The sequence below is a fragment of the Oreochromis aureus genome, linkage group 11 (assembly GCF_013358895.1).
Source record: "Oreochromis aureus strain Israel breed Guangdong linkage group 11, ZZ_aureus, whole genome shotgun sequence".
In the NCBI taxonomy this organism is placed as follows: Eukaryota; Metazoa; Chordata; class Actinopteri; order Cichliformes; family Cichlidae; genus Oreochromis; species Oreochromis aureus.
This window is the reverse complement of record NC_052952.1, coordinates 3,610,003-3,635,602: the sequence shown is the minus strand read 5'-3', so window position 1 is coordinate 3,635,602 and position 25,600 is coordinate 3,610,003. Positions and strand designations below refer to the sequence as shown.

General features: G+C 39.3%; 1 protein-coding gene across 2 annotated transcripts in view; it reads right to left on the bottom strand.

The window, feature by feature from the left end:
- Positions 1–25,600, bottom strand: part of LOC116336142 (adhesion G protein-coupled receptor B1-like) — a 76,970-nt gene that overhangs the window by 31,385 nt on the left and 19,985 nt on the right. The window contains exons 1-7 of one of the 2 annotated variants that reach the window (XM_039620167.1): positions 20,880–20,982; positions 20,583–20,709; positions 5,606–5,709; positions 1,995–2,097; positions 1,617–1,767; positions 1,217–1,286; positions 902–968 (exon numbers count right to left, since the gene is read on the bottom strand). In XM_039620167.1, the coding sequence (XP_039476101.1) occupies positions 902–968; positions 1,217–1,286; positions 1,617–1,767; positions 1,995–2,097; positions 5,606–5,709; positions 20,583–20,585 (498 nt within the window). In that variant the 5' untranslated portion in view covers positions 20,586–20,709; positions 20,880–20,982. Of the gene's footprint in view, positions 1–901; positions 969–1,216; positions 1,287–1,616; positions 1,768–1,994; positions 2,098–5,605; positions 5,710–20,582; positions 20,710–20,879; positions 20,983–25,600 lie in introns of those variants that run through there. The other variant, XM_031759930.2, reaches the window with a different exon arrangement.

The window sequence follows — 25,600 nt, the reverse complement described above, 5'->3', positions numbered from 1 at the left end:
AGGCAAGAAGCAAATGAGGCATAGACAAGGAAACAGAATAAAATTAATAGGAAAATTAATAAACATCAGAGATTATTATGGCAAATAAACAGCCTAGAAAAAAGAAGCGATAGAAAAGAGACAAATCAATACAAGGAAAAAAAAATCCACGAGGATTAAAGGTGGAAAACAAGGGATAAAGGGATGAAAAGAAAAAAAGGGATAAAAACTTCATGGAAATATGACAAATGTTGACGGAGTAAAGAAGGAAGTAAGATAAGAATGGAAGGTAGCAAAAGACAACAAAGAAGACAGGAACTGATTAAGAGCAGGAAAGTGACATGGATGACACAGAGGAGAAAAGAAAGACTAAGGAGAAAATAAAGACGTGGGGCAGGAAAAGATGAAAAGGAAGCACATTGACAGGGAAATGGAAAAAAAAAGGAGGGAAGGAAAAAAGGTAAAAAATAATAGGGAAGAGCAGGAAAAGGAGGAGGAAGTAAGCATGATAAGAGGAGACAGAAAAAATGAAAGATCAGGGAAAGGGAATATCCAATTGTGCAATGTTTTCAATGTTTTATTTTATGTTACACTGAGATTCCAGCACTAGTCATTGTCCAAAGGTCTAAATGGTGATGTATAGTAATGCTTAAACACAATAATAATATTATAATATTATTGTCCTGGGTCCATATTTCAATTTTAATGCTGAGTTTCTTTTAATCCTGCATTTTTATCATCTGGTACAGCACCAGTACCAAGACTGTTAGAATGATTAAAATGTATAGCAACTACTATAATGACTACTAGGTTTAATAAATCATTAAGCAGATACATGCATGAAATTGGCACATGATGGGAGCTATAGCTACAGGTTAAACTAATGCACTGAATACAAACACAGACTAAAAAGGAGAAATACCAAGACTACGGCTGCAGCGGGTCCCACAAATGCATAGAGAAGACCTCCTTCCAGAGACAGCCAGCAGCTACAAGAAAGAAGCAGGAAAACATGGAGGTTGAGGGAGGGAATTAATGTGGGAGAGATTTGAAGAGAAAGTGCAGGAACATGAAGGGTTTGAATGTGGTGAAAAAGAAGTGAACGATTGATGAGACAGGAGAAAAGAGAGAGGTCAATTACACAGCAAACAAACCTTCAGCCATGTGTAATACTCTGCCATTAATAGTTAAAGAAGAGGTAGCATACAGTGACAGATCTATAGGACAACTTGCTTACTAGCTTGGTGTTCCATAACCCTTTGCCTTGGTGAATCCCACTGAGATCGCCACTACTAGAGCAGGGAGACCTGGGAGGAAATAAAAATGGACTTTAACATAGAGATTGTGTGGTAGATGACTACACACAAAAGGAAGTGAAGAAAAGAGTGAACAGGTAATGAAAGGTAAAACAGCAGGAAGGAAGGCACAAAGTAGGCAAGAAAAGGACGGTAACCTGGAAAAGTAGGGGAAAAAAAGATATAAGAGGAACTGACGCAAACAAAGAGGGAAAAAGGGAAAGGGGATAAAAAAAGACAAGAAAAGAGCAGGAAGCAAAAAAGGAGGAAAAATGGGACGAATAAGGTGAATAAGCACAAGAAGAAAGAAGGTAAATAAAATTGGTGAGAGAGAAAGCCCACCCCAGCCGAGACACAAGAAACGCTTGCGTATGATGCGATTCCTGAGGCGGCCTGTCACTGCCATGTAGGACTGCCATGCCTCTGTCAGAACCCAGCAGAATGAAGACAGGAAGAAGAAATGAAGCAACGCAGCAATCAGGGTGCATAAGATCTGAAACAACAGGCGAAGACAGGAAACAAGTATGAAGAAACTTTATTCATTAATACATACTCTGGCAAAGAACATGACTGCAGCCATGTCAGTGATTCTCAGTCATATGGCTGCATACAGTAGAATGTCATTTAAAACCCGTCTTTTCATTACACTACCTTTAATTGGCCCAACTGGCTACTACCATTCACTAGGGAAGAGTTTGGCTAGGGAAGAGTTTGGCTCACCTTATTCCGTGTCTGCGTCTGTCCAATGAGAATAAGAGCATTGGACGAGATGATGGAGAGGCAGAAGTTAATGAGGATGACTGAACGCTCAGACCGGATGTACCTGCAGGAGGATGAAAGAGACACCTATGACTGAAACTAGCAGTCAGACCTACGGAAAAGATCGGGGCATCAACTCCAAGGCTTTCTCGAGATTCTGTGGTGTTTTCGTACCACAGCACCAAATACTAATTCAGGATGTTCTGTAGTGCCAGTTTATTAACATCTTTGAACTATGAGAGGAAACACATGCAGACAGAGAGAGAGTATACAAACTTCACACAGAAAAAACACAGCTGACTAGCAGGACTTGAACCCAGATACTCTCAATGTGACACAACAGTGCTAGCCCTAAATCTGTCAAGCAGAAATCTGTTACAGTGTTTCTGTATTGTTCCAACAACAGAACATATCTTTAAGAGGGATGCAAAGATTCTAGACATATAGTGATCTTCAAAATAACAATCTGGTACCAAGTGCAAAGACTTTTTTTTGTATATTCTGTTTTTAGTTGTCTGTTCCCTTTTTTTTCCTGGGGGACACGAGTAAGTAATAATAATTCTGAAATATATATCAGGTATTAATACATATCTGTCACTGACATATACATGATGCTTTATTTGCTCATATACTGATAACAGTCAATAAGGCCTATATCAGCCGATACCAATATCGAGGTAATATGTCAGTGCATCTCTAACTCTTATGTAAAAGGTGATTCTTAATGCTGACTTTTATCACCAAGTTTGAAGCAAACTGTAAAACTCTCCTCAGTGTATGACTGAAGGTCTATTTGACAGAGTTTGTTCAAATTATCTTTAATTGTTATTTAATTTGATTATCATTTTTAGCGTGAATGCATGAAAAGTTCGTCATACTATATTAGGACATTTCAACAGTGTAAAACCAGTCTGACAGTCACCACTTTCGTTGGTGAATAAAGTCATGTTTACAATTAGGCCCAATATCAGTCAACATGAGCACTGTATTTATGTATACACACATATATATACATACATATATATACATATACAGATAGATAGATATACAGATAGATAGATAGACAGATAGATAGATAGACAGATAGATAGATAGATAGATGGACAGATGGATAGATAGATATTTTTTTATATTTTGGGTTAAATTCATTTTACAATTTACATCAATTTTCCAGAATACACTGAACATACTTTTTGTGCAAAATTCACTGAGGTAAACCTGTCTTGTCATTACACTACCTGTAATTGGCCCAACTAGCCACTACCATTCACTAGGGAGGAGTTTGGCAAGTAACTGATGGTAATCAGCATGCAAAATAGGTTGCAAAGAGGTATACAGTGCTTCACTGAAAACTGGTGCTTTAGTTGCTAACAGAGTTGCCATGGTTACCTGTACTTTGCTTGGAAGACTCTGACTTGTCTGCAAACATTCACAAACTACTCATCGAGCAGTAGCGAAAAGAAAGAGAGCAAAAAGTGTGATGCAAACCGAAAATAGTTTTGTTTTTTGTTTTTTTCCAGCTGTAGTCAAAACAATCATAGAGAGTTTTTTGGTGCAGCAGCCTCTGGTTTCACTTACATACAGTCAGTCTCCAGCAAAAAAATGACCAGCTATTTGGGGAATACACTTTTTCCCTAGAGGACTCTAAAAAGTCCGGATAAAGTGCGGATAAAAAAACCCCAAAACAAAACAAAACTAGAATTAGGTGTTATATCACATTTCAGCTGCTTAGCCAATTAGTCCTCTAGTAAAAGAAAAACATCGTATATATTTTGTGACTTCAAAAAAGTTTGCTGTGGTACATGATAGCAAAGCTCACGTTTTTTCAGTTTCTAAACCTCAAAAGGGGAAAACTAGAATTCTTTGTTGTTCTATAAATCCACCAACTGGTTCAGGTACAGTTTACATCCATTTCTCTCCAGACTCATATAGATCAAGTGGAGACTCAAGGATTTGATAGGATGGCACCATTACTCTCACCATTCAGTATCCAAACAAATGTGAAATAGAGGCTCGGTTTTAATGAGATGCTCTCTTTAGGCCTGGGTATCGTCACTGATTTCTATAACTGATTATATTCTGATTCACAAGGTCCTGATTCAATACGATCCCCGATTTCGCTTCGATTCAATTTAATTCAATTTTGACTCCGACAGTCAGAAATATTATAATTATGATCATTTATCAGTACATATCCATATTTTTATATCCATATTTAGTATAAAAACAAAACTGACATTTGTGAGACTTCATCAGAGGTTTAAACATCGCAGCAGATGCTTTTGTGTCAAAGTAACTGAGGATGAAACAGAAAAATATGAAGGAAATTTTCTTGGCCTGGCTTTTTACAGCAGATAACCGCCTTAAAAATATTCTGCAGTAGATCAAAAACTGAAAAAAAAAAAAAAAAAATTAAACAACATATGAACATGCTGCTGAGGTGAAGCAAAGCAAAGTGCAAGAGGTTTTAATTACACAGCTAAGTGTTTTGCAGTTTGGCATAATTTGTAAAGGTTTAAATTTCTTCGATATTGAACAGCAGAAATTAGGTTTCCTTGCAGGAAGACAAGAAAAAAAAACTGCGGCCGACAACACTGTACACAACGGTAGTCTGGTGCTTAGTAAGCGATTAATGCAGAAAATAGAGATTCTTGATGGTAAACTGGTCTTGAAGTATACTGAGAGAAAGAGCTGTGAAAGAAGAGTGATTTTATTATGGTGGGAGCAAAACTGCCAAAGTAAGAGGGCATTTTTTACTATGCTTTTCAGATGTTAAGCATAGTTTTGGTCTTCTTTTGTTGCTGATTCAGTGAATTTTGGTTCGAGATTGACGAAAAACCTGCAGCTTCAGAATCTGTGAGATGATGGCATGTCCGCGTACGTGCTGTTGTATCGCATTTTGTGTTTATACGTTTGAGCAGAATCCATTTACCTGCTATTTTGGCTTTTTGGTGGTTGCTGAAATAGTTTTGTGAGCTTTACGCTGAGATTCTGGTGTTTCTGACAATCAGGATTTAATGTATGGATTATTCAAACTAAAATCAATTTGAATCAGAAAAAAGCCACCCCTAGCTCTCACGACTCATCAAGTGATGCTACTGACCGCATGTGGCATGCAGTCTGATGACGTCACATTTTAGGACCTGCTCGGATTACTTTGAACCCCGGGCGAGCAGGTACTAAAAAATACCTGGTATCAGGTGCTATGACCTAATGGAAAACTCTGAAAATTGTGACGACCCAAGTAGTTACTATTGGAAAAGGTACTTTAGGTACAGCTTTGGAAACTAGAAGATGTTACATTCTCAATCTACACTGTAACATTAGATTTTGGCTCTACTGCTTATTTAAGAGCTTTTAATAATTTTGTATGCTTTTTAATAAAATTAAACACAATCTTTGAAAGTCTTAAAACCAGCAGAAAGCATGCTTTTAGTAGCACTGTCCTTTTGTCCTTGATAGATTTAAGTCAGATGGTTCATAACCTCCCACCTGATGAGCTGCTAGTCTGTTGTTAACACATTAATCACAGCCCTGTGCTAATATTTTTAATGCAAGCTGTAATATCTCACCTCCAGACAGACACATAGATGATGATGAGTAGCAGCAATGTCAGTGAAGACACTCCACAGCCTACAATCAGTGTCACAGACGGGAGTTGTGTCTTATCCATGTTCTGCAAATGAAAGGAAGGAGGACAAAAAAGAAAAATGTGAAATACAATCAAGATCTATTCCACTTTATTTGATAAAGTGAAAAGTGAATAATGAAAAAGCCCGTTGCTGCAAACAAAGTCAGAGGGACTCATCAGTGGGGTCTTGCAGATCTGTTGTGTGCACAGAATTTGACAAGAGCTGACAGCAGAAAAGAAAAATCCATGTTGGCTTGATTTGTTGAGTTTTCAACTCCTAACTGGGTCATCCATGGTTGTAATGCAGTGGAGTCCATTTTCCTGTTGTTAGGTAAACGTGTAAGCAAATGCATTAAAGAAGCACTATCTATATTAAATTTATATGTAATATGGATGGATTTAGTTTTTATTATGTGAAACTCTAGCTAATAAAGCAGGTGGCCCAGCACACAAAAAAACATTGAGCTAGAACTGTGCGATATGACGAAATATATTGGATGACGAAATTAAAACATCTATCGTTTCATATTATATGTTATCATTTGTTTGGTGGTGTCACAAAATCCACTGTTTATGGCAATATTTTTTCATCATTTCAGAGAATACCAGCATGGCCAGTGAAGATGAGGCAGAACCAGGTAGCTCGAAACAGAAGGACCAGTCAAAACAAATTGAGGACCTTATTCCTAAATGAGGGGCTACCTCTGTAGCATGGACCTGGTTTGGTTATGAAAAGTCTGACATGGACACGGAGAAAACTTTACTACGCAAACAGATCCCCACCACAGACTCCAACACAACAAACCTCTTCTACCATCTGCGCAAGAAATGAAAGAGTATGGAGATAGTTTAAGGATGAGGAGCAAAAAAGAGCCATCAGGTGCTCAAAATAAACCTTAGACTCAAACGTTCGAACCGGCTTTTCCCTGCACCACGCCGTGTAATAAATACTCATATATAGTTTCATGCATCGGTCAAAACACTCGACTCCAGGTACACGAGGCCCAGCTGAAAACACTTCACACAAGTCGAGTTGCATGAGATTCACAGAATTTACAGAAAATGAACTATTTTGTGATATATATTGTTATCTGGATGAGATTTTGGTCATATCGCACCGCCCTACTTTGAGCCTAGTGTAATGGCTGCACAGGATAAGATTAGTAGAGGTGTAGAGTAGGTAGTTAGTAGAGGTGTAAAGGTTAGCAGGATGTCACACACACACACACACACACACACACACACACACACACACACACACACGTAGAGATTCTGAAAGAATGCTCCTGCTTTTTTGCTGCTTTCAGTTTGACAGTAAGGTGACTTCAAGGTGATTTAGGAAGAAACCACAATACTTCCAATCAGCAGAAATGCACACACACCACCCACACACACAGACATGGACAATTTATGCATACAAAGTCAATTTCCATATTGAACAGGCAAATTAAAATAAAGGAAAATGAAGAAGTGACACCTTCACTGTTTTTTCATTCCCAAAACCTTATCCACCACTGTCTTGGTCACCATAGCAACCATGTAACCATGTACCATCTGCAGCAGCTGTTTAGAAATAACTAGGTTTAGAACTATGTGTCTAAACCTTTAGTGTTCTTATTTCATATCACGCATGTTTTAATACAAGAACAATAATTACATATACCTTTCAACTGAATTTAGCAAATGTATGATCCACATTTCACTTTCATTCATTTTTATATATACACTTTAACCAATGACAAGGGCTAAAGAGCTATGTGAAAACATCTTCAGAGCTAACAAACAAACAATTCATCACAGAAAATGAAAACCAACAAAAATGGCTATGGCGAGTCAGAGTCAACCAAACATCTATCAGAAACAGTTATTTTATTTTCTTAAAGTAAAACCTTGTAAAAGAAGCATCGTCTCCACCAGAGGTAAGTTGTCTCACAAGTTATGTCTGTGTGAGGCATGTCAGACAATCTGTCGTTGACTCTGCTTTCACTGCTCTGAGTTCAATTATGATCTGTGCTTTGTATGGAAACACAGCTAGCATCAGCAAGTAAATGAGGTTCAGTGACAATGCCTGGTCTAATAAAACAAGCAAGTTGACCAGGTTCAGGCTTAGCAGCAGATCTATGAGATCTATGGATGCAGTTTTCCACTTTACTATTTATCTTGTCCTATCCATGCTCTAGACTGCGCCGCTATTTTCCTCCTCTGACACGTGAACCGAAATCAGTTGATTCTACTGCAGGTGCAAGAACTGATAAGCAGGACTGATAGGCAGGCAGATTAACAATTCCAAGGAATTGGACTACCGGTTCTCTATTCCCATCCCTAGTTATAAACCAAAATGCTTTGGCCTGATCAAAGCACATCTCGCCATAAGGTTAGCTCATTACAGTAATATCTATAGCGGGGGTGAGGGAACTCCAGGCCTCAAGGGCCGGTGTCCTGCAGGTTTTAGATGTGCCCTTGATCCAACACAGCTGATTTAAATGGCTAAATTACATCCTCAACATGTTTTGAAGTTCTCCAGAGGCCTGGTAATGAACTAATCATTTGGTTCAGGTGTGTTGACCCAGGGTGATCTAAGGCTACGTTCACACTGCAGGCAAAAGCGCATCAAATCCGATTTTTTTGACCCTATGCGACTCATATCCGATCATGGTATGACAGTGTTAACGGCACAAATCCAATATTTTCAAATCCGATCTGGGTGTGTGGTACTGAATCCGATACATATCCGATGTTTTAGAAAGCGACTGCTGTTTGAATGGTCATGTCGCATTAAATCCGTCTTTTACGTCACTGACACAAGACAGACGCCAATTATCAGCGCAGGAGAAGACATCGCAAACGCTTCCTCGCCATCCAGTGTAGATGTCAGTTAAACTGTTGGGAAGACAACGTTGGAGAAACGTGAACATTTTATTTGTACTGTATAATCTGCAGATTCTGACAGAAATCTGCAACTATCCTTTGAAGCACCGATCCTCTAAAACAGCAATAAGGATAATTATTAGGTTATTTACATTATTATGTAAATAACAAAATAACTTAAAGCAAAAATTGGGAGACGTAAAGTCTGAAGTCTTTATATTAAGGCCATCAGTCAAACAATATTGTTTGCTCTGGGTCTAAACAGAGCACGTTGTGTGTGACATTTTCATTTTGCGCATGCGGGTCGCTTTGATCGTTCACAGTAGAGCGCGTTAGCTGTCGCATTTTATTTGTAGTGTGAACAAGCAGACAAAAAAATCTGATTTGATCAAAAAATCGGAATTGAGCATTAAGACCTGCAGTGTGAATGTAGCCTAAAACCTGCAGGATACCGGCCCTTGAGGCCTGGAGTTCCCTCACCCCTGATCTAGGGCAAGATTCACAATAATCTATCTGAAATTGTAAATATTTCAATAAATATCTCTAAAAATGTGAAACGAATGGTTGCAACATAGTAACTCTAAAAGAATCATAAAGTCAGTAGGTAGCATGACTACTTGTACGAAATGTTATACCAGTTCATCTAATATGTTCACAGTATTTCAATGAAGTTAAGTCGTTAACATTTTTGACTTACTACAGGCTGAGTGCTCAGATGCATCTGAGGGATTATGAAGATCACATCATAAAACTTTAGTACATGTGAAAATATTTTGCTCTCATGCCTTCACCACCAGATTAGCGTCATTCATTTCTACAAAAAGCTATCAGCAGCATGGCAGCACAAAGCAACCATCAGCAATCAATGATTTCCAGATGCATAACCCAGCAACTCAGTGTGTCATGATTTTCCTTGGAGTGTATTTCATCTACTGCTAATACCACAGCAGAATAGACAGTTCTCAACATGTGAGCTGGTTCTCAGGATACAACAAGACAGAACTAGTTCCACAGTGTTGTGGTTTACATATTCGCTTGGCAAGTGAAAGTTTTGTGGTTTGATTGCAGCTTAGAGACCCTAAGCCTTTTATGGTTTTGTCAGTAAGTGCATCCGACGTAACTCCACTCCGATAAATAAGAGGAGCTACCATCAGTCGCAATCCCTTGCGACAAGGGAGGAGCTGAAAATTTTTTTTTAGAACTGGCTCCACAGAGGCACCAGCCCTAGCACAATGTTGAAAAGCTATTTCTGATACGAAAAAACCAAGATGACATGAAATTTGAAGATTAGGGTATCACTAAAAAGTGTAGGATTCTCATTTCAGGAAACATAAATGTCAATCTAACAGGACTGCGTTGTTGAGAGAGATCAAACTGGACCAAAGCAATGGGGAGACACATATAGATTACCATCATTAAAGCCAAGAAGTTCAGTTAAAAACAAAAGGCATTTTAATGAAATTTCCCACTGAAATATGCCTATATTTAGTCGGTATAAACCAAAAGAGACATTTACAGCAAAGAGTCAATACACACCGACGTTATTATGATTGCACTAAAATTCCAAATTTGATTCAACAGAAATGAAGCAAAACACTTGTACACCCATTTCGTCATGGTAGGCGGCCTCTTCAGTGAATATGCAAGACACTGCGTTTTAATAACAGATACAAAGTTATTTACTGGAGTAATCATCCAAACCTAATGTGGCTGGATCAGTAGCTGGAACAGCTCATCACTAATGCTGTGTTGTGTTCGGGTGAAGAAGATTAAGGTGAGATGAGGGTGCAGTAGTAGCAGTGAAAAAAGGCTTTGCAGTTGCTCACAGATGGAGGATGGCTGGACCTGAGGGGACCAGGACGCGAGGGGTTTCCGACCCCCTCACATTTACCCCCACCCCTCTAGCAGAAGATAATTGGCTGAGTTTATAGCCTGTCTTGTCTCCAGGTTTGATGTGTGTGCCGGGGCCAAGTTAATTAAATCCCTCTGATTAATCTGCACTGCAGTGAGTTCCTTCTCTAAAAGGAAAGTGGGAGAAAAAAAGATTACAAGTGCAGTGAAACAGAAAGGCGTCTGCTGAGACAGACAAACTTTTCGTTCCTCCTCAGCTAACGACAGAACTCGCACAGGGTCCAGATGAGAGCATTCCTGTCCACAAGAAAATGACCAGACCACATATTTCCACATGAGCAGAGACATCCACCATCGCTGAGGAGGGCGAAATGTCATTTCTCTCAGCTAAAGTTACGGTCACTGAGAGTAGTTTCACTTTGGTTAATTGATAATAAACAGCTGCCTCTCATGCACACTAACAAGTGAGGCTTAAAAACATAATCATTTAATATGAATAAGAAATACAAAAAGTTTAAATAAATCATTGAATAAATGTAATCTGATATTTTAGCTGTTGAGTTTTTCAGATTTAGTTTCATTTTAAATGAGGAGGTCAGAGAAGAACCCACAGAAGTGCATTTGCCTCAGTTAAACTGAGCGTTTATGAGAAAGAGACTGGGCAAAATGGCATTGTCTGATTGAAATCACTTTAAACACGCCACTGTTTGCATAAATGTGAAACATTTAAATGTGACAAGTATGCAAAAAGCTAACAAATCAGATAAATGCTTTTTCACTGCACTGCACACACACTACTTTATCTTCATGCTGGAAATAGATAATAAACCTGCACATACTTGGCTAGGAAACCAATCACAAAAAAGTTGGCTTAGTCAAAAAATGAAAACACATAAGGCTTCTCTTTCACAGATCATCAGATCATCTGCTTTCCTTTTATTTATTTTTATGTTTTCATATGACCACAAGACATCTTGATGTGCAAATCAGAGTACAGCTATGACTCCCATAACTTTAGTTCCACTTGACAGATAAAACATCAACAGATGCTGCCTCTCTAACAGCCTGCAGCCTTGCAGACCTCAGACTATCTACCTATTTGTTACTCCTACAACGGGCTAATTGGTGTGAGGCTTGTCACTGTGACTAGAGGCCCCTGACAGCACATTCGAAGTGAAGAAAAGACTTACGCAGGCTTATAGCATCCAGTTGATACCAGCACAAGCACATTCATTCATCCTCTCTCCCTACACTGCACACGGGTCTACCAATGGTAGCACACTGGGTTCAGAGGGCTTTGCCTTTGACTGCAGTGCATTTTTTCCCTGTTTTTCCTTCTGAAAGTCTGCAGTGAAGCTGGACTGAGCAAAACGGACACGAGAGGTGGCAGCTAGAGAGTAAATGATGTAGTAAGCAGAAGGAGAGAGGCAGAACTACAATGTGATGCAACATCAGAGAATGAAAAATGGTGGGATGACTGAGGGGTAAAGAAAAAAGAGATGGAAGTATGGGAGGAGCGAGGGGGGGACAGAGGAAAAAAAGAGGTTGGGGTATTTGTCATGCTGAGGCTGTAGAAGGCTAGCTGCAGACAGAGGCTGGGCCATTTAGAAGCTGCTATTTGTTGCAGTGGGAATAATTAGAATGGTGGCCGTGGCTGTCTCGCAAAATAATAGAACATAGGGAAAAAGGGAAAAGAAGGGCATGAGGAATGAGAAAAGCTGAAATTTTTGGAAAAAGCACAAGTGGGAATTTAGCTTTCCTTAGGAGACACAATGCTTTCTGGAAACAACAGAATTCAAATTGCTTGTCATCTGCACAGGTGGAGGCAGGCTGCAGGGAGGCTGCAGCACATTGAGGATACACCAATATTAGTTTACTGATAATTATTAGCTTAATTCATTATGTCACACATGTGAACAGAGCAAAACTAAAGGCCAAATTAGCATTAGACGGCAACAGGGGAATAAAACACTAATAGGAGAAGAAAGCTCTTTAAGTGATCTACTTTATATTTGCTGATTAATGAACACAGACAAAGCCAAAAATGACCAACATGGTCCATAATACCAAGAGCAGTACAAATGATCAAATCGCGAACAGTGTAAGTCACCTACTACCAACACAACCACAAGATGTTCCTTGTATTGTGACAAACATGATACGAACATAAGGCTTTATCCTCTCTCAGGAAACAGTATAGCAGTTCTGACCCTCCTGTAGTACAACTGGAAGCGTGGAACACCCCAGCTGACATACGGTGAGAGACAACCACATACTCTCAATTGACCTAACAAGCATGTCAGAACCCACAGGAAATACAGAAAGCACACAAACTCCCTACAGGAACCCAGCTACACTGAAAAAATGGGAATTGGCAGGCTTTTGAATTTGCACAAATGAATTTAGTTAATGCTACACAAGCCTTTCATGTTTCTCTTATTTACATGATTTAATAAAGTACCATTTACTTGATTATAAACAATACTGAGACTACTCATTTTTCTTACATTGATTTAAAGTGACTAAATTAGAATACTAAAACCATTGTAATCATGTTTGACCACAACCGGAAATGATGCAATATATTCAAAGACAACAACTAAATATGATTGGATAATAAGACCTAGAGTCTTATCCAATAAGACAACAACATAATTTAAGGAGAGCGCAATTGACCGCCAGATTCTGGGAGACTGTTTAGCCACATGCAACCTTTGGCACTGAGTCAGGCATACTGAGAAGGTAAGTAATTTAAATACATTTGTTTTAGTTGGGTACGTTTTCACAGAATTGTTGTAGTGCATGCTATATGAAAAGTAATCTGTAATGCATCTACATGTTGTTTTTACAGTGCTAGCTAAGATTAGTATTAGCTTTGTGGCTAAAGCTGAAAAATAGTAACAAATTGCACATAGTCGGGAGAAAGCAGCTGTTGTCGGTCAGATATGGAATTTATGTATGTGACAGAGAGCACTGGCGTTTTTGATGGCTTAGCAAGTTAAAAAGTCACTGAGAGAGCGCAATAGTGTTTGTGTTACTCGTGCTAGTTATGGCTACAGTGGCTAATTAGTCTGGCTGTAACCGTCAGAGTTTAAGAAGCTGGGAGCGCCACAGTGCCATACCTTAATTCTTGCTGCTGATACGCACTCAAGTTATAATAAGGATCCTGCCACCTTAGAACTGGGTTTAAGAACCTGTGGCCATAAATGCCAAATCATTTTTCCATTTAGTCATTGTTTTAGGTGAAGTGTCACTTACTTGACTATTCTATTGGTCAAGCCCAAATAATACAGCAGATATCTACAAGGAGACAAGTTTGTTCAACAGAGTATGTCTTATTAAGTGATGTATTGTGAATTTTCCAACATTGTCCTAACAAAAGTTAGGACCCTTTTTTCCCCCTTTTTTTCTACTTTGTGTAGAACATATGTGAGCTGCTTCTCAAAACATTATGTATAAATGAGGGAAAGATTGGTACTTTAAAGAAACCATTAATGCTCTTCTGGACTGGAATACCTTTTTTCAATTAAAATAAATTTTTTTTGTGATGGTGGAATTTTTACCTTTATTATCACAGAAGTCAAAACATCAGATGATGATAGCTTACCATCTAAACTCCCCATCTCTTGGCAAGTCTGAATTAGAGGTCTCAGCTGTATCGGCCTTTCTAGTGGATTTGCTTAAAGAGGAGATAGCTTAAGTCATTAGGTACATATTCCCTGACATTCTAGAGGTCAACCTTGCACAGTGTGTGACATTAAAGGGCATAACGTGGGCAATCGTGGGCTCAAGAGTTGGGAGTTCGCCTTTGTAATCGGAAGGTTACCAGTTCGAGCCCTGGTTCCGACAGTCTCGGCCGTTGTGTCCTTGGGCAAGACACTTCACCCGTTGCCTACTGGTGGTGGTCAGAGGGCCGGTGGCGCCAGTGTCCGCAGCCTCGCCTCTGTCAGTGCGCCCAGGGTGGCTGTGGGTACAACGTAGCTTGCCATCACCAGTGTGTGAATGTGCGTGTGAATGGGTGGATGACTGGATATGTAAAGCGCTTTGGGGTCCTTAGGGACTAGAAAAGCGCTATATAAATACAGGCCATTTACCATTTTATAACTTATAGAAAGGGAATGGTACTGTCCCACAGGGCAGCAGGTGGATTGCCAGAATACTGAAAAACCATATCTGCATTGTACCACAGCATATTCTACATTGTCAGAGAGCTTGGTGGCTGGTACAGAGAGCACGACAGAGCTTTTGAGCTCAGCCCAGTATCCACAAGAATATTCACTCTCATTTCACTCTGTGAACTCCTTGATACTTATCCATTGGTTGACTATAAGATTGGATCAGTCCACACTGTGACTTTAAAAAGGCATATAGAAATAAAAGGTGTTCAGATAAGTGTAATAGGTTCAGTCGCATGTATTTCATTAGATAAATTCTTCTTTTCTTTATGTCTGATCTTTATAACTTTGACTATTGGGTATGGATAGCTGTATGAAAACTAAACTGAAATGATTCTTTCTGAATGTCTGATATGTAATTCTTTTTTGCCTACAGAGTCCTGTGGTCCTAAAGACCGTCTTGGCTGACGGAACCTGTCGAAGGCTCACTCTCTAATGGAGCGCCTGAATCAACTGAGGATCTCATCGTTGAAGTCAAGAGACAGTGTGGTCTTCAGGGCAGTTTCAGACTTCAGTTTATGGATTCCTTGTTTGGGAATGAGTTTCTTAACCTTACCTCAGTTTCAGAAGTAGCAGACAAAGGGACTCTTAAAGCTATTGACATGTCAAAGCCCACCACATGGACATAAAAAGAGTAACAGAGATGGTGAAACTGAAGATGGAAAAGACTTTTCATACAGAAGACATGAAGTTGTTCGTGATGCACCAATGGTGGAGGCTTTCATGGCAAGATGGCCTGCTCTATTTGACTTCCATGAGGTAAGGTTTGCCTCATACAGGGTGTTCTTGTGGTATTAGCCTAAAATGGTTAAGGCACAGTTGTTATTTGACAGCCCATTTCTTCAGCATGAGTGATTGCAGCCTTCTTCCAGGTATTAAACCTTTGAAGCTCATTCCTCTGTGCTCATGTTTTCAGATCAACGCTGAGTTTAAGAGAATTGCCACCATCCCCCTCAAACAAAGTTCCTGGCTCAGCTGGATCTCCACTTGGGCAACCTGGTGAAGTTGGTCAACAGAAGAGGAGAGCTCGGACTAATACTGGAAAGAATTGTGGCACAAAAGGATAATGTAAGTGATAAAGCCTCAACACTCACTTAATATGATCCTCTTTGGATGAAACTTTATAATTGTGGAAGATTTCAGATGTTTTCCCATGATAAATTCTCTCATTTTGTATTTTTACATCTGCTTGTTTTTTAACCTTCACTTTGTCAACTTATTAATTGCCAGTAAACTTATTATTAATTTGTGTGCCTTTACTTTAAAAACATTCATGTAAAGTACACTATTAAAACTTAAATGAAGGACAGGGGCTGAATGAAGATGCTAATTACATACATTTCATTTCAGTGTGAAGATGTTGATGCTGGACGTGAGTGTGTCAAGGGGTGTGTATCTACATGGGTGAAGACCCTGACATGCTTATCCGGGAGTATGTGGTATGTACTTTTTTTTTTTTTTTTGGGACTTTCCACAGTGTATCATATTACTTACTTGGCATGAAATGACTAACATGGCTTCTTTTTACAGGGCATGGAAGAACGTGCCATCAATGAGACTGCTGAAGACACCACTGTTCGAATTTATCTTCTTAAAGAGCAAGCTTCAGCAGAAGAACAAGAGTTGTTCTTGCAGGCATCAGGGTGGCGAAGAATTTGGATAATGTAGCATTTGCTGTGATAATGCTATTTGGACTCATGTATGCATTAAACCTGCCTACCCTGCTGACCTCCGCTACAACTTTGACATTTTCCAGAAGGTTTTTATGGAACTGGATGGAGCTAAACTCTCTAAAGTTCTTGCTTTCAAAAACCATCTGTTTCATTGAGAAGTCAAAGACTGCACTTCTGCAATTCTTTGCAGTTTTCATTTTGTGTTCAGTAACGTTATACTGCTTATGTTTTTATTGCTTTCCCCTCATGTGACTGCAATGCAGGAAGATTTTTCCTTTGGTATCATGTTGTAAGAAATTTTTACTGACGATTTTTAGCAATATGATCTGAGTCAACCTTAATGTCCTGCTTACATGTTTAAAAGGAAGATTAAGATTCATATAGGTGTTTGGTATTAGTTATGTAACAATGTCATTTAAGGCTCAACTTAGTTGAAATCTTGTACAGGTAAATACTTGTACAGAAGCTGAAACTGTTGTCAAATAATACACAAGTTATATTTGTGTAAATCTGTTTATTCATAAAAGCGTGTTGCTTTTTTCAGGTAGTTTTAATTTAGTTTAAATTTTCAATTGTGTAATTAATACAAATGTTATATGTAAGAGATGACAGGATCATCTATAAGCACTTTCTTTTATTTGCTGCTAAGTTCAGTTTTTGTGAAATATTTCAAATGTTTTAAATTTTTCTTTTAGTTTTGCAGGCTATCTTTAAAAATGTGTTAACAATTTTTTTATTGATGTGATTTTGGACTTGTTCATGGCAGCTTGCTGCTTTCACTGCTGTTACACTTTAATAAAGGTGAATTGTTCAGCAGCACTCAGTCTTTGCCTTTTTTTCAATAATGATCAGTTAATATTTCAATTGAAAAAATAAGTAGGATTTAAAGCCATAATTTGTGTTGCAGGAACATAATTGCAATGTGTTTACATTACACAATATCATTGCGTGCCACTGGCAATCAAAAATAAGTTGGTGTTAAACATTAAAATATATTGACATTATGTAATACATTGATATTATGGTAACAGATTAATATTAGTACATCAAACATGATTTTTAAAGTAATCTGATGTAAATAAAATACTTTGATTTGACAAGCATTAATTACTTGAGGGAAAGTGGAAAATTAAGTCAGTCATACTTATTCATATTGTGTGGGACCGATGTACACAATAAAATCAAGTAAATTGAAAGAACTTTTTTTTTCAGTGTAGTAGGTATAAACCAAGAACTTTCCAGCTATGAGGCAACGGTGCTAACTCTGTCACCATTGCGCCTCCCTTCAACTTTACAAATGGGACATCTGCAGATACAGGGACTGAAGAGAAGAATGGAAAAAGTTGAAAAAAGAACCCACAATTATAGGTGAACGCATCACTGACGAGCTATTTAACCTGTCTTTGGTAGGCTTTAAAAAAAGACACACCAGCAGCAACCCAGGGGAAACACTATGCACTAGGGTTGGGCGATTGGACAAATATATCGACTATCGACAATAGCCTATCGTTTAAGAAACTTGCCTCTCTTTACCCATGTTCAACTACTAGAGCCATGTCATATGTGAAATGGAGTTAAGTTCGACAATGAGTACGAACAACAAGAATGACTACCAGTCCACAGCCATCATAATTCAAAATATAAATGAAGGACTAAAGAAATGACCTCAGATCTTCAGTGTCATTATTATTCTTCAGTCCTATAATTTCTGCCTGCTGATGCCACTAAGGGGAAAAATAAAACAACAAAATGATTAATTGTCTACGCCTCGCTGATTTGAAAAGAAATATTTTTGGGTAAAGGACTGTCTATTGGCTAAAAGGAGAGCTCTTGGCCCAGTTTCTAATTATAGCTGTAATTGTTTAGTAACTAATAGTTAATTATTTGAAAAAATATTACCAGATTAATCATAAAAATCTCCAGCTGAATATTTACGCATAATGTTGAATTAAAAGATGAATTTCATAGGGTTTTAATTACCTCTCCTATCCACCGTTGAAAACATTTACACAGGGTGTGCTATTTTTACGTACGCAAACACAGAGAGATTGTTTTATCTATAAAAAGTTAAAAAGGCATAACTATCTCACTCAATTTAACAAATTTTCTCACATTTTTATATATATTCTGAAAGTCTAAGACCCAAAGATAGCACATTTCTAATGACAAAGTAGCAAATTCTCAAATTTGCCACGTTGGACAGTGAATATTTGGCATGTTGATCAACTAAATGTTTTAAATTATTAACTGATTTTTAAACTATTTGGTCTTTTTTCAGGACTACATTAATAAAATGGAAGCTCATTTTTACAATGTGTTTAATTCCGATAAATACATATTTAAAAGCTATTTTTTACATGTCTCCACAGACACACTTGGATGTCAAGAAACCAATCGACTCTTAAGGCCTTTTTGTTGTTCTACTGTTTCTTCCTAAGCAAGACGGTTTGCTCCATATTCGCACTGTGCCCAGCGTGTCAGCTTGTAACTTATCAAGGTGTGACCTCCTGCTTCTTCCTCCTCTCCTCCCTCAGCCAAGGTCCTGTCCAGATAACTGAACGGCTCATCTGGAGGTGGAGAGGAGGGAATAGATTGTTCTCATTTTTGATCCCTGTACTGATCAAGTTACAATATTACATGAATCATCAAGCCTACAAAATAAGAAAAGCAATTTCATTATATTATATTAAAAATCTAGCAGTGTCAAACATTTCTACTGAACACAAAGGATTCAACTGATTTAAAAGACATTATCAAAAACGTGTGATTTAATTGGATGTTCCAGTGTGAAAATTCTACCTGGTCAACAACACCGTACATCTCTATCATTACTGGACTGGCTGTTATCCATCAGAAAAATGGAGTCAATGTCTAAGTACCAAAAACTGGATTTCTTCCATTGGATACATGACCCTCGCATCAAAAGACCTCGCATCAAGGGTCAGTCCTTGTAAAAGAAAAGATTTCCCTTTTCATAACAGCTCTATAGAGGATAGGTTTTAATTACTCATCCATTCATCCATATAGATACCAGTAAGATAAGATACCAGTAAGGCGTAAAGTCACCAGGACTCTCCTGCTTATTCTCGCCTTTGAATCTACACATCTCAAGCAGTGCTTAATTATTAGTCTGTTAGTTAGTTAGCAAGTATCCATGCCCAATCATGCCCAATGGGCACCACTACTTTTTCAAAATATTACTTTTTCTCTTTCACACATGAACCAAGTCCCAAACCAAGGTACCTACCAACATGACTTTTGTTTACTATTACTATTACTATTACTTATTCATATTACAATTTTAAATATGAATAAGCTATGCTAAACTAACCACAACCACACTCCATCAGCACCTTTCATCACAGCTCTTCCCAGTTCAATCCTGAATTAACTTATATGTGGTATAGCCAGGCTGTTTTTTTCAGCTCTTCCACTCCGCTTAGCCTCTGTCTTTAAGTCGTTCAGGCAGAATGATGGGCAGCCTGCTGCCTCCTGTATCTTTAAGAAAGCCTCTGTGCCCATGTTGTTACCAGGGCAACTAGTGAACAAACTGCTTCTGAGGCAATTTCCAGTCTAATAATAACTAATCGCTCTAAATGAAATATTGCCACAGAGACACGGCCCTGTGCCCACAGAAACTGGGCCACGTTTGAGTCACTGGGATTCGGCTGTGATTTCTGCAGACACATAGCTGACTGCTGAGTCCAGCTGCAGCCACAATGGAAGGGCATTGTGTTCTGTGCCCCGCTTTACCTCCAAGTCTGGGTAAAATGTGTCCTACTGCTTGTTGTTGTAGTACAGATTATGGAATTGCCATGCAGCACCTTCTCCACTGGGCCCGTGATAACCACGGAGACACAACTGACAGGCTATTATGGGAAATATGCTAATGTGAACACCTATTGTTGGCGTTTACCTAAAATAAGAAAATTAAGGAGGGGTGTGGAATTTGAGGGGCATGCAATTATGATCATCAGCTCTAACATGATTTGAAATCCTACTCATGGTGTCATGTGTGTGAATATCTGAGAGCAGAGACCACAGGTTAGCACGGTGCTGCTCCTCCTCTTGGAACAGATAAACAGCCACATAAGTAACATAAGTAAAGACACCCCCTAAATAAAATCCTTTTTTTGGCAAGCCTTTAATAACCTTTTGCAGCATGGCTTTGGCATGTCGAGACATAGAAAAGGAAGGAGGGGGAAAGAGGGAGGATCTGTTGATATGTAATGACAATGACGCCCTTTAGAGAGAGAGAGACAAAAAAAGAAACAGCTGATGCATTCTCAAAGAACCCCACAAAAACACACTCCGTCTCCGATACCTTTATGGAAGTCATGGGAGGACTTACCATTTCGGGATTTAGCCGTGCTAAAATGGCGAAGGTGGACAGTCTGTCACAAGAGCATTTGGTTCTGAATGAGTCGACAAGCACGGTTTTGCAGCCCCTGGCAGACCAGGATCCCAGCAGAGAGGAGCTGCACGAGAGAAACACGCGCGCGCACACACACACACACACACACACACACACACACACACACAGACACACACACAAGCACAAAGAGAAAAGCGATGCGGTGAATATAAGAGAGCCCCGGCAAAAGACAGAAAGCAAAGAAAAAAGAAAAAACAGCGGTTCAAATCCCACCGCGTTATCCCGGCTCTATAATCCACTTTACATCTCTGCCGCTGCAGCAGGCACGCGCACACAGCGGACTGAAGGCGGTGATGAGGCGCTACGAGGCGGCGTGCTGCAGCTCTCAGCCCGGACACATTACAGAAACACACTGCCAACACTCACATCTGAACCACTCGGGATCATTATCATTAATATTATCGTCGTCATCATCATTATTATTATTATTAATATTAATAGTGAAGCGTTGTTTCAACTGAGCTAAATATTAGCCATTATTAAGATACTGAGCAACATTTACTATGCACAATGTATATACAGTAGAGTTCTTTATTACATTTTTTTTATCATAATGTTAAAATTCACATGTATGCCTCATATAAAAAAAGAGGCAACGCTACAAATTATGCAATTTCTGATGGGAAACTGGTGCATGCTGGGAAAGCAGCGCTGCAAACATGGAAACCTGGCCTGTTGATCAAGATCACTGTTAATTAATACAGCGATCACTGCCCTATTACGGTGGATCAGTGGAAAGTTTGGAAACAACTGTAATTATTTTAATACCTAATGTGAAATACGTTTGTATTAAGTTATATTGCGGCTCATTCCTGTCTACAGTGAATGCCTGCTGCGTTATTTTTTTTTTCTTTTTTCTGGCCCTATTGTTTAACTATAATCCAATTTGAAAGCCTGTTATTAAAAAGTACACCAGTGCATGAGCAGAAAGCAGTGCCATTATCATCGAAATCTGGCCCAGTGATCAATGCCACTGCATCTTTTCTCCCAGTAACATTAATGAGTCACAGCTGCTCACAGTTGACAGCGGATCAAAGCAGAAAGAAAAAAAAGAGAGAAAACTGACCATTACATGTATATCAGTTACACCTGCTTATTTCTTGCCATGGCTGTTCAGAATGCCTGCTGTGGGAAAGGTCCAGTAAAAGTAGGGAGGAAGTATTTTAATGTGGAATAGCTGATATAGAGTAGACGTGGGCACACCAATGTAATTTGTTTACACTAGCAGGGCTCTAGAGTGCGACCAATTTGGTCACAAATGCGACCAAATTTTTCAGTGGTGCGACTACAAAAAAAAATATTTTCGGGTAACAAAAAAAAAAAAAAAAAAAATCTCTGCAACTCTCCCTGTGGTCAACAACAGACACACATTAGGGTTAGTTAAGGTATGCCCCTATTGTGGACTAAACCAATCAGAGATAGTCAGGGGCGGGACCTCTCTGATTGGCCGTGATCCAGTTGAAAGTGCAGGTGGAAGAGAGAGGTGAGTAGCTTGAATAAAGCGATATCAATTCATTAACGGATTCCACACAAAGACGTAAACACAGAGTAACCCAAGACATCAGAATCAGCTTTGTCTTTCTCGGCTTTCTCACCCCCCGGCCCGAACACGGACACGCTGTCGGAGCTTAGCGATTCTGATGCGTCGGGTTGGCGCTGTGTTTCCGTCTTTTTTGCGCTGATTCTGAGCTGCAGGTTTTGTCTCTCCAACCAAAATTCGCTGAGCCAGCAGCAAAAGAAGCAGCAAACTACGCTTCACATTTGATCAATGTCGTCATGAATTCCCTCTGACTTTTGCTGTTTTGCTTCCACCACGATAAAAATCACACTTCATACACAGCTCTCTCTCTCTCTCTGTACTTCAAGAACAGTTTCCCGTCTCAAATCTCTGTTTTCTGCATCATTCATTCGCTTATTACCCACCAGTCTACCGTTGTTTACAGCGCTGTCGGCCGCTGTCTTTTTCTTTTCTTTTTCTTTTTTCACTTAAATGACCTCGGACAAGAAAGCCTAATTTCTGCTGTTCAATACTGAAGAAATTTAAACTTCTTAAAATTATGCAAAATTGCAGAATATTGCAGAATATTTTTAAGGTTATCTGCTATAAAACGCCACACCAGGAAAATCTCCTTCATGTTTTTCTGTGTTTTATTCTCAGTTACTTTGACAGAAAGGTACCTACTGTGATGTTCACAATTCTGATGAAGTCTCATGTGTATCAGTGCTGATAAATGATCAGAATTATAATATTTCTGACTGTCTGAGGCTAAATTGAATCGAATCAGGACTTTGAGAACCGGAATCGAATGGATTATAGAAATCAGTGATGATACCCAGCCCTAGTGAGCAGCCTAGACCTGACAGAAGTGGATGTAGCTGTGGGTAATAAGAAAAGATGAAAAGAACTATTGATAACTTTTGTGTTAAGTTAAAGACTGATCCGTCTGTAATTCATAGCCAGCTCTGACACAGTGCCATCAATCTTTGAATGCTGAAAAAACAGCAGTGTATCCAGAAAACACATTATATGCTGCAATAAATGCACTGCCCAAGTGTCCCCTCTCCCCACTGCCTTTCAGCAGCAGGCAGCAGCAAACAGGTCGTCAGAGGAGCCAAGATGATGATTAAGTTTAACATTTTCTACAATATTGACAAAGCAATTTAAGCACAAGTTTGTTAGTTAATAATTTAGAAATGAATATTGTCTGTATGGACTTCACCCCAAAGAAAGTGCACATGTAAAACTGGGGCACCTGAATTCATTCTAGATCTGACAGGATCGGAGACAGCAAACACTGAGGAGGTGCTCAGCCCAGCCCCGACATGTGGTAGGCCACAAAGGAGGAGAGTGCCACCGGCTTACCTCAGTGACTATCAGGTCGGCTACAAAGTCGATTGTAAGCATCACAGTTTCAATGCGCCGATGACACTTGCATTGCTCAATAACTTTTTGATGTCATTACAGCAACAGATTGCCGGGTTAGTGCACTCTCTGTCAGGTGATAGTGACGGGGACGTCACACTTTAAGCAGGGGTGGATGTAACCCAGTGTTACTTTGGTTATCTGATATTCATCCATCCATCCATTCGCTTCCACTTATCCTTTCCAGGGTCGCGGGGGGCGCTGGAGCCTATCCCAGCTGTCATAGGGCGAGAGGCAGGGTACACCCTGGACAGGTCGCCAGTCTGTCGCAGGGCCAACACACAAGGACAGACAACCATTCACGCTCATATTCACTCACACATTCACACCTAGTGACAATTTGGATTATCCAATTAACCTATCCCCTCAAACTGCATGTCTTTGGACGGTGGGAGGAAGCCGGAGTACCCAGAGGGAACCCACGCAAACACGGGGAGAACATGCAAACTCCACACAGAAAGACCCCGGCCTGATGGTGGAATTGAACTCAGGACCTTCTTGCTGTGCGGCAACAGTGCTAACCACCGTGCTGCCCTATCTGATATTCAGTATATATGTATATATCTATATTGGGTGTTCAGCTACAAAATGTTATTCAATGATTTTGAGTTTTTTATTATTGCTGTTGGTTTGCGGCTGCTTTACGACAGTCGACTGTGGTAGTACATCCTAGCGGGAGGGGCTATGAGCTCACATGGCTTGTAGCTGTGCCAGAGAGCAAGCTTGGGTGAGCTAGCGGGGAATACCTTCATCTGCAGTAGCCTTAAAAAGACTTGTCCGTTCTCCTGCCAGGTAAAAATCTGTTTTGTATGTATATTATACTGTTCCATGTGTTATCATGTGTTTGCTAGTGATGGGTAGATGAGGCCTCGTGAAGCGTTTCAGCACATTCCCCAAACTGTATCGATACGGTGTTGACACAGTGTTGCTGTTTTGCTCCATACTGACACCTGCTGGACCTTAAATATCACTGCAGGGAACTTACTTGAGACTCACAACAGACACTGATTCAATGACATAGTCATACGTGTATACACTGTAAGGTATTGTACTTTCCATGGAATCATTTTATATGTTTTACATTGCAAATATTGTAGAAATCTTTAAAATATATTGTGAATGACATAAAGTAAAAATTAAAATGAAAGTATTGTGAATATAATATTACCCATTTAAATGTAATTGATTCAGAGTTTATTATAAATTTCTATTCAGAAAAATAAGTTTATCCAATGTTTTTGCATTCAGTCTATTGGGGGGTTTTCACACCATTTCCCCAGCTTTGGAAAACTCACAGGCACAGATGAAGCTGGGGTACACAAAAACTGTAAAGTCAGGTGGAAAAGGTTCAGATAAGATGTCTTCCTCATCCCCAGTACCTTAAAGGATCCTCTAATCTTGGAATTTTCTCTCCGACACTCTCCACAATACTAAGGGGTTGGCAGTCCTTTATAATAAACTTCAGGACTGCCTGGTCCAGAACAGTCTTCCTAGATGCTTGATTTCAAAATAATAAAACACATATTAATTTAAAAAAAAAAAATTGTTGATAAAGCTGTTCAGTGTCAATATAAGCCGACCTGTGTTCATTCTGTGTGTTTGTCTCCTCGTTTTCATGTTTGGCTCTGTAATGCCTAAACACTGAGGAGGTGCTTTTGTTTGTAAGAAAGCTCCGCAGAACAGATGCGACATTTATCCTGCATAAAATGAAATAAATAATTTACACTGCAAGTCACATTGCTGTTTTTCCTATTCTGATAGATTACACTGAAACAAAGACAGACAAACTATTTGCAGTTAAAAGATCAAAATGATCCCACACAGCAGAAACATTTCCATTTTGTTATGGAAAGATGTGTATTTTTATTTATCTTTGCGAGAGTCAATTTGTGGGGGTTTTTTGGTGGCGACTCGTTCCGTTGACAGATGCGGATGCGGTACCTTTTAAACACAGCTTGGCGCGTTGGTAATGAGCGATACAGCAGCTGTATCGATCACGTGACTTTTTCTT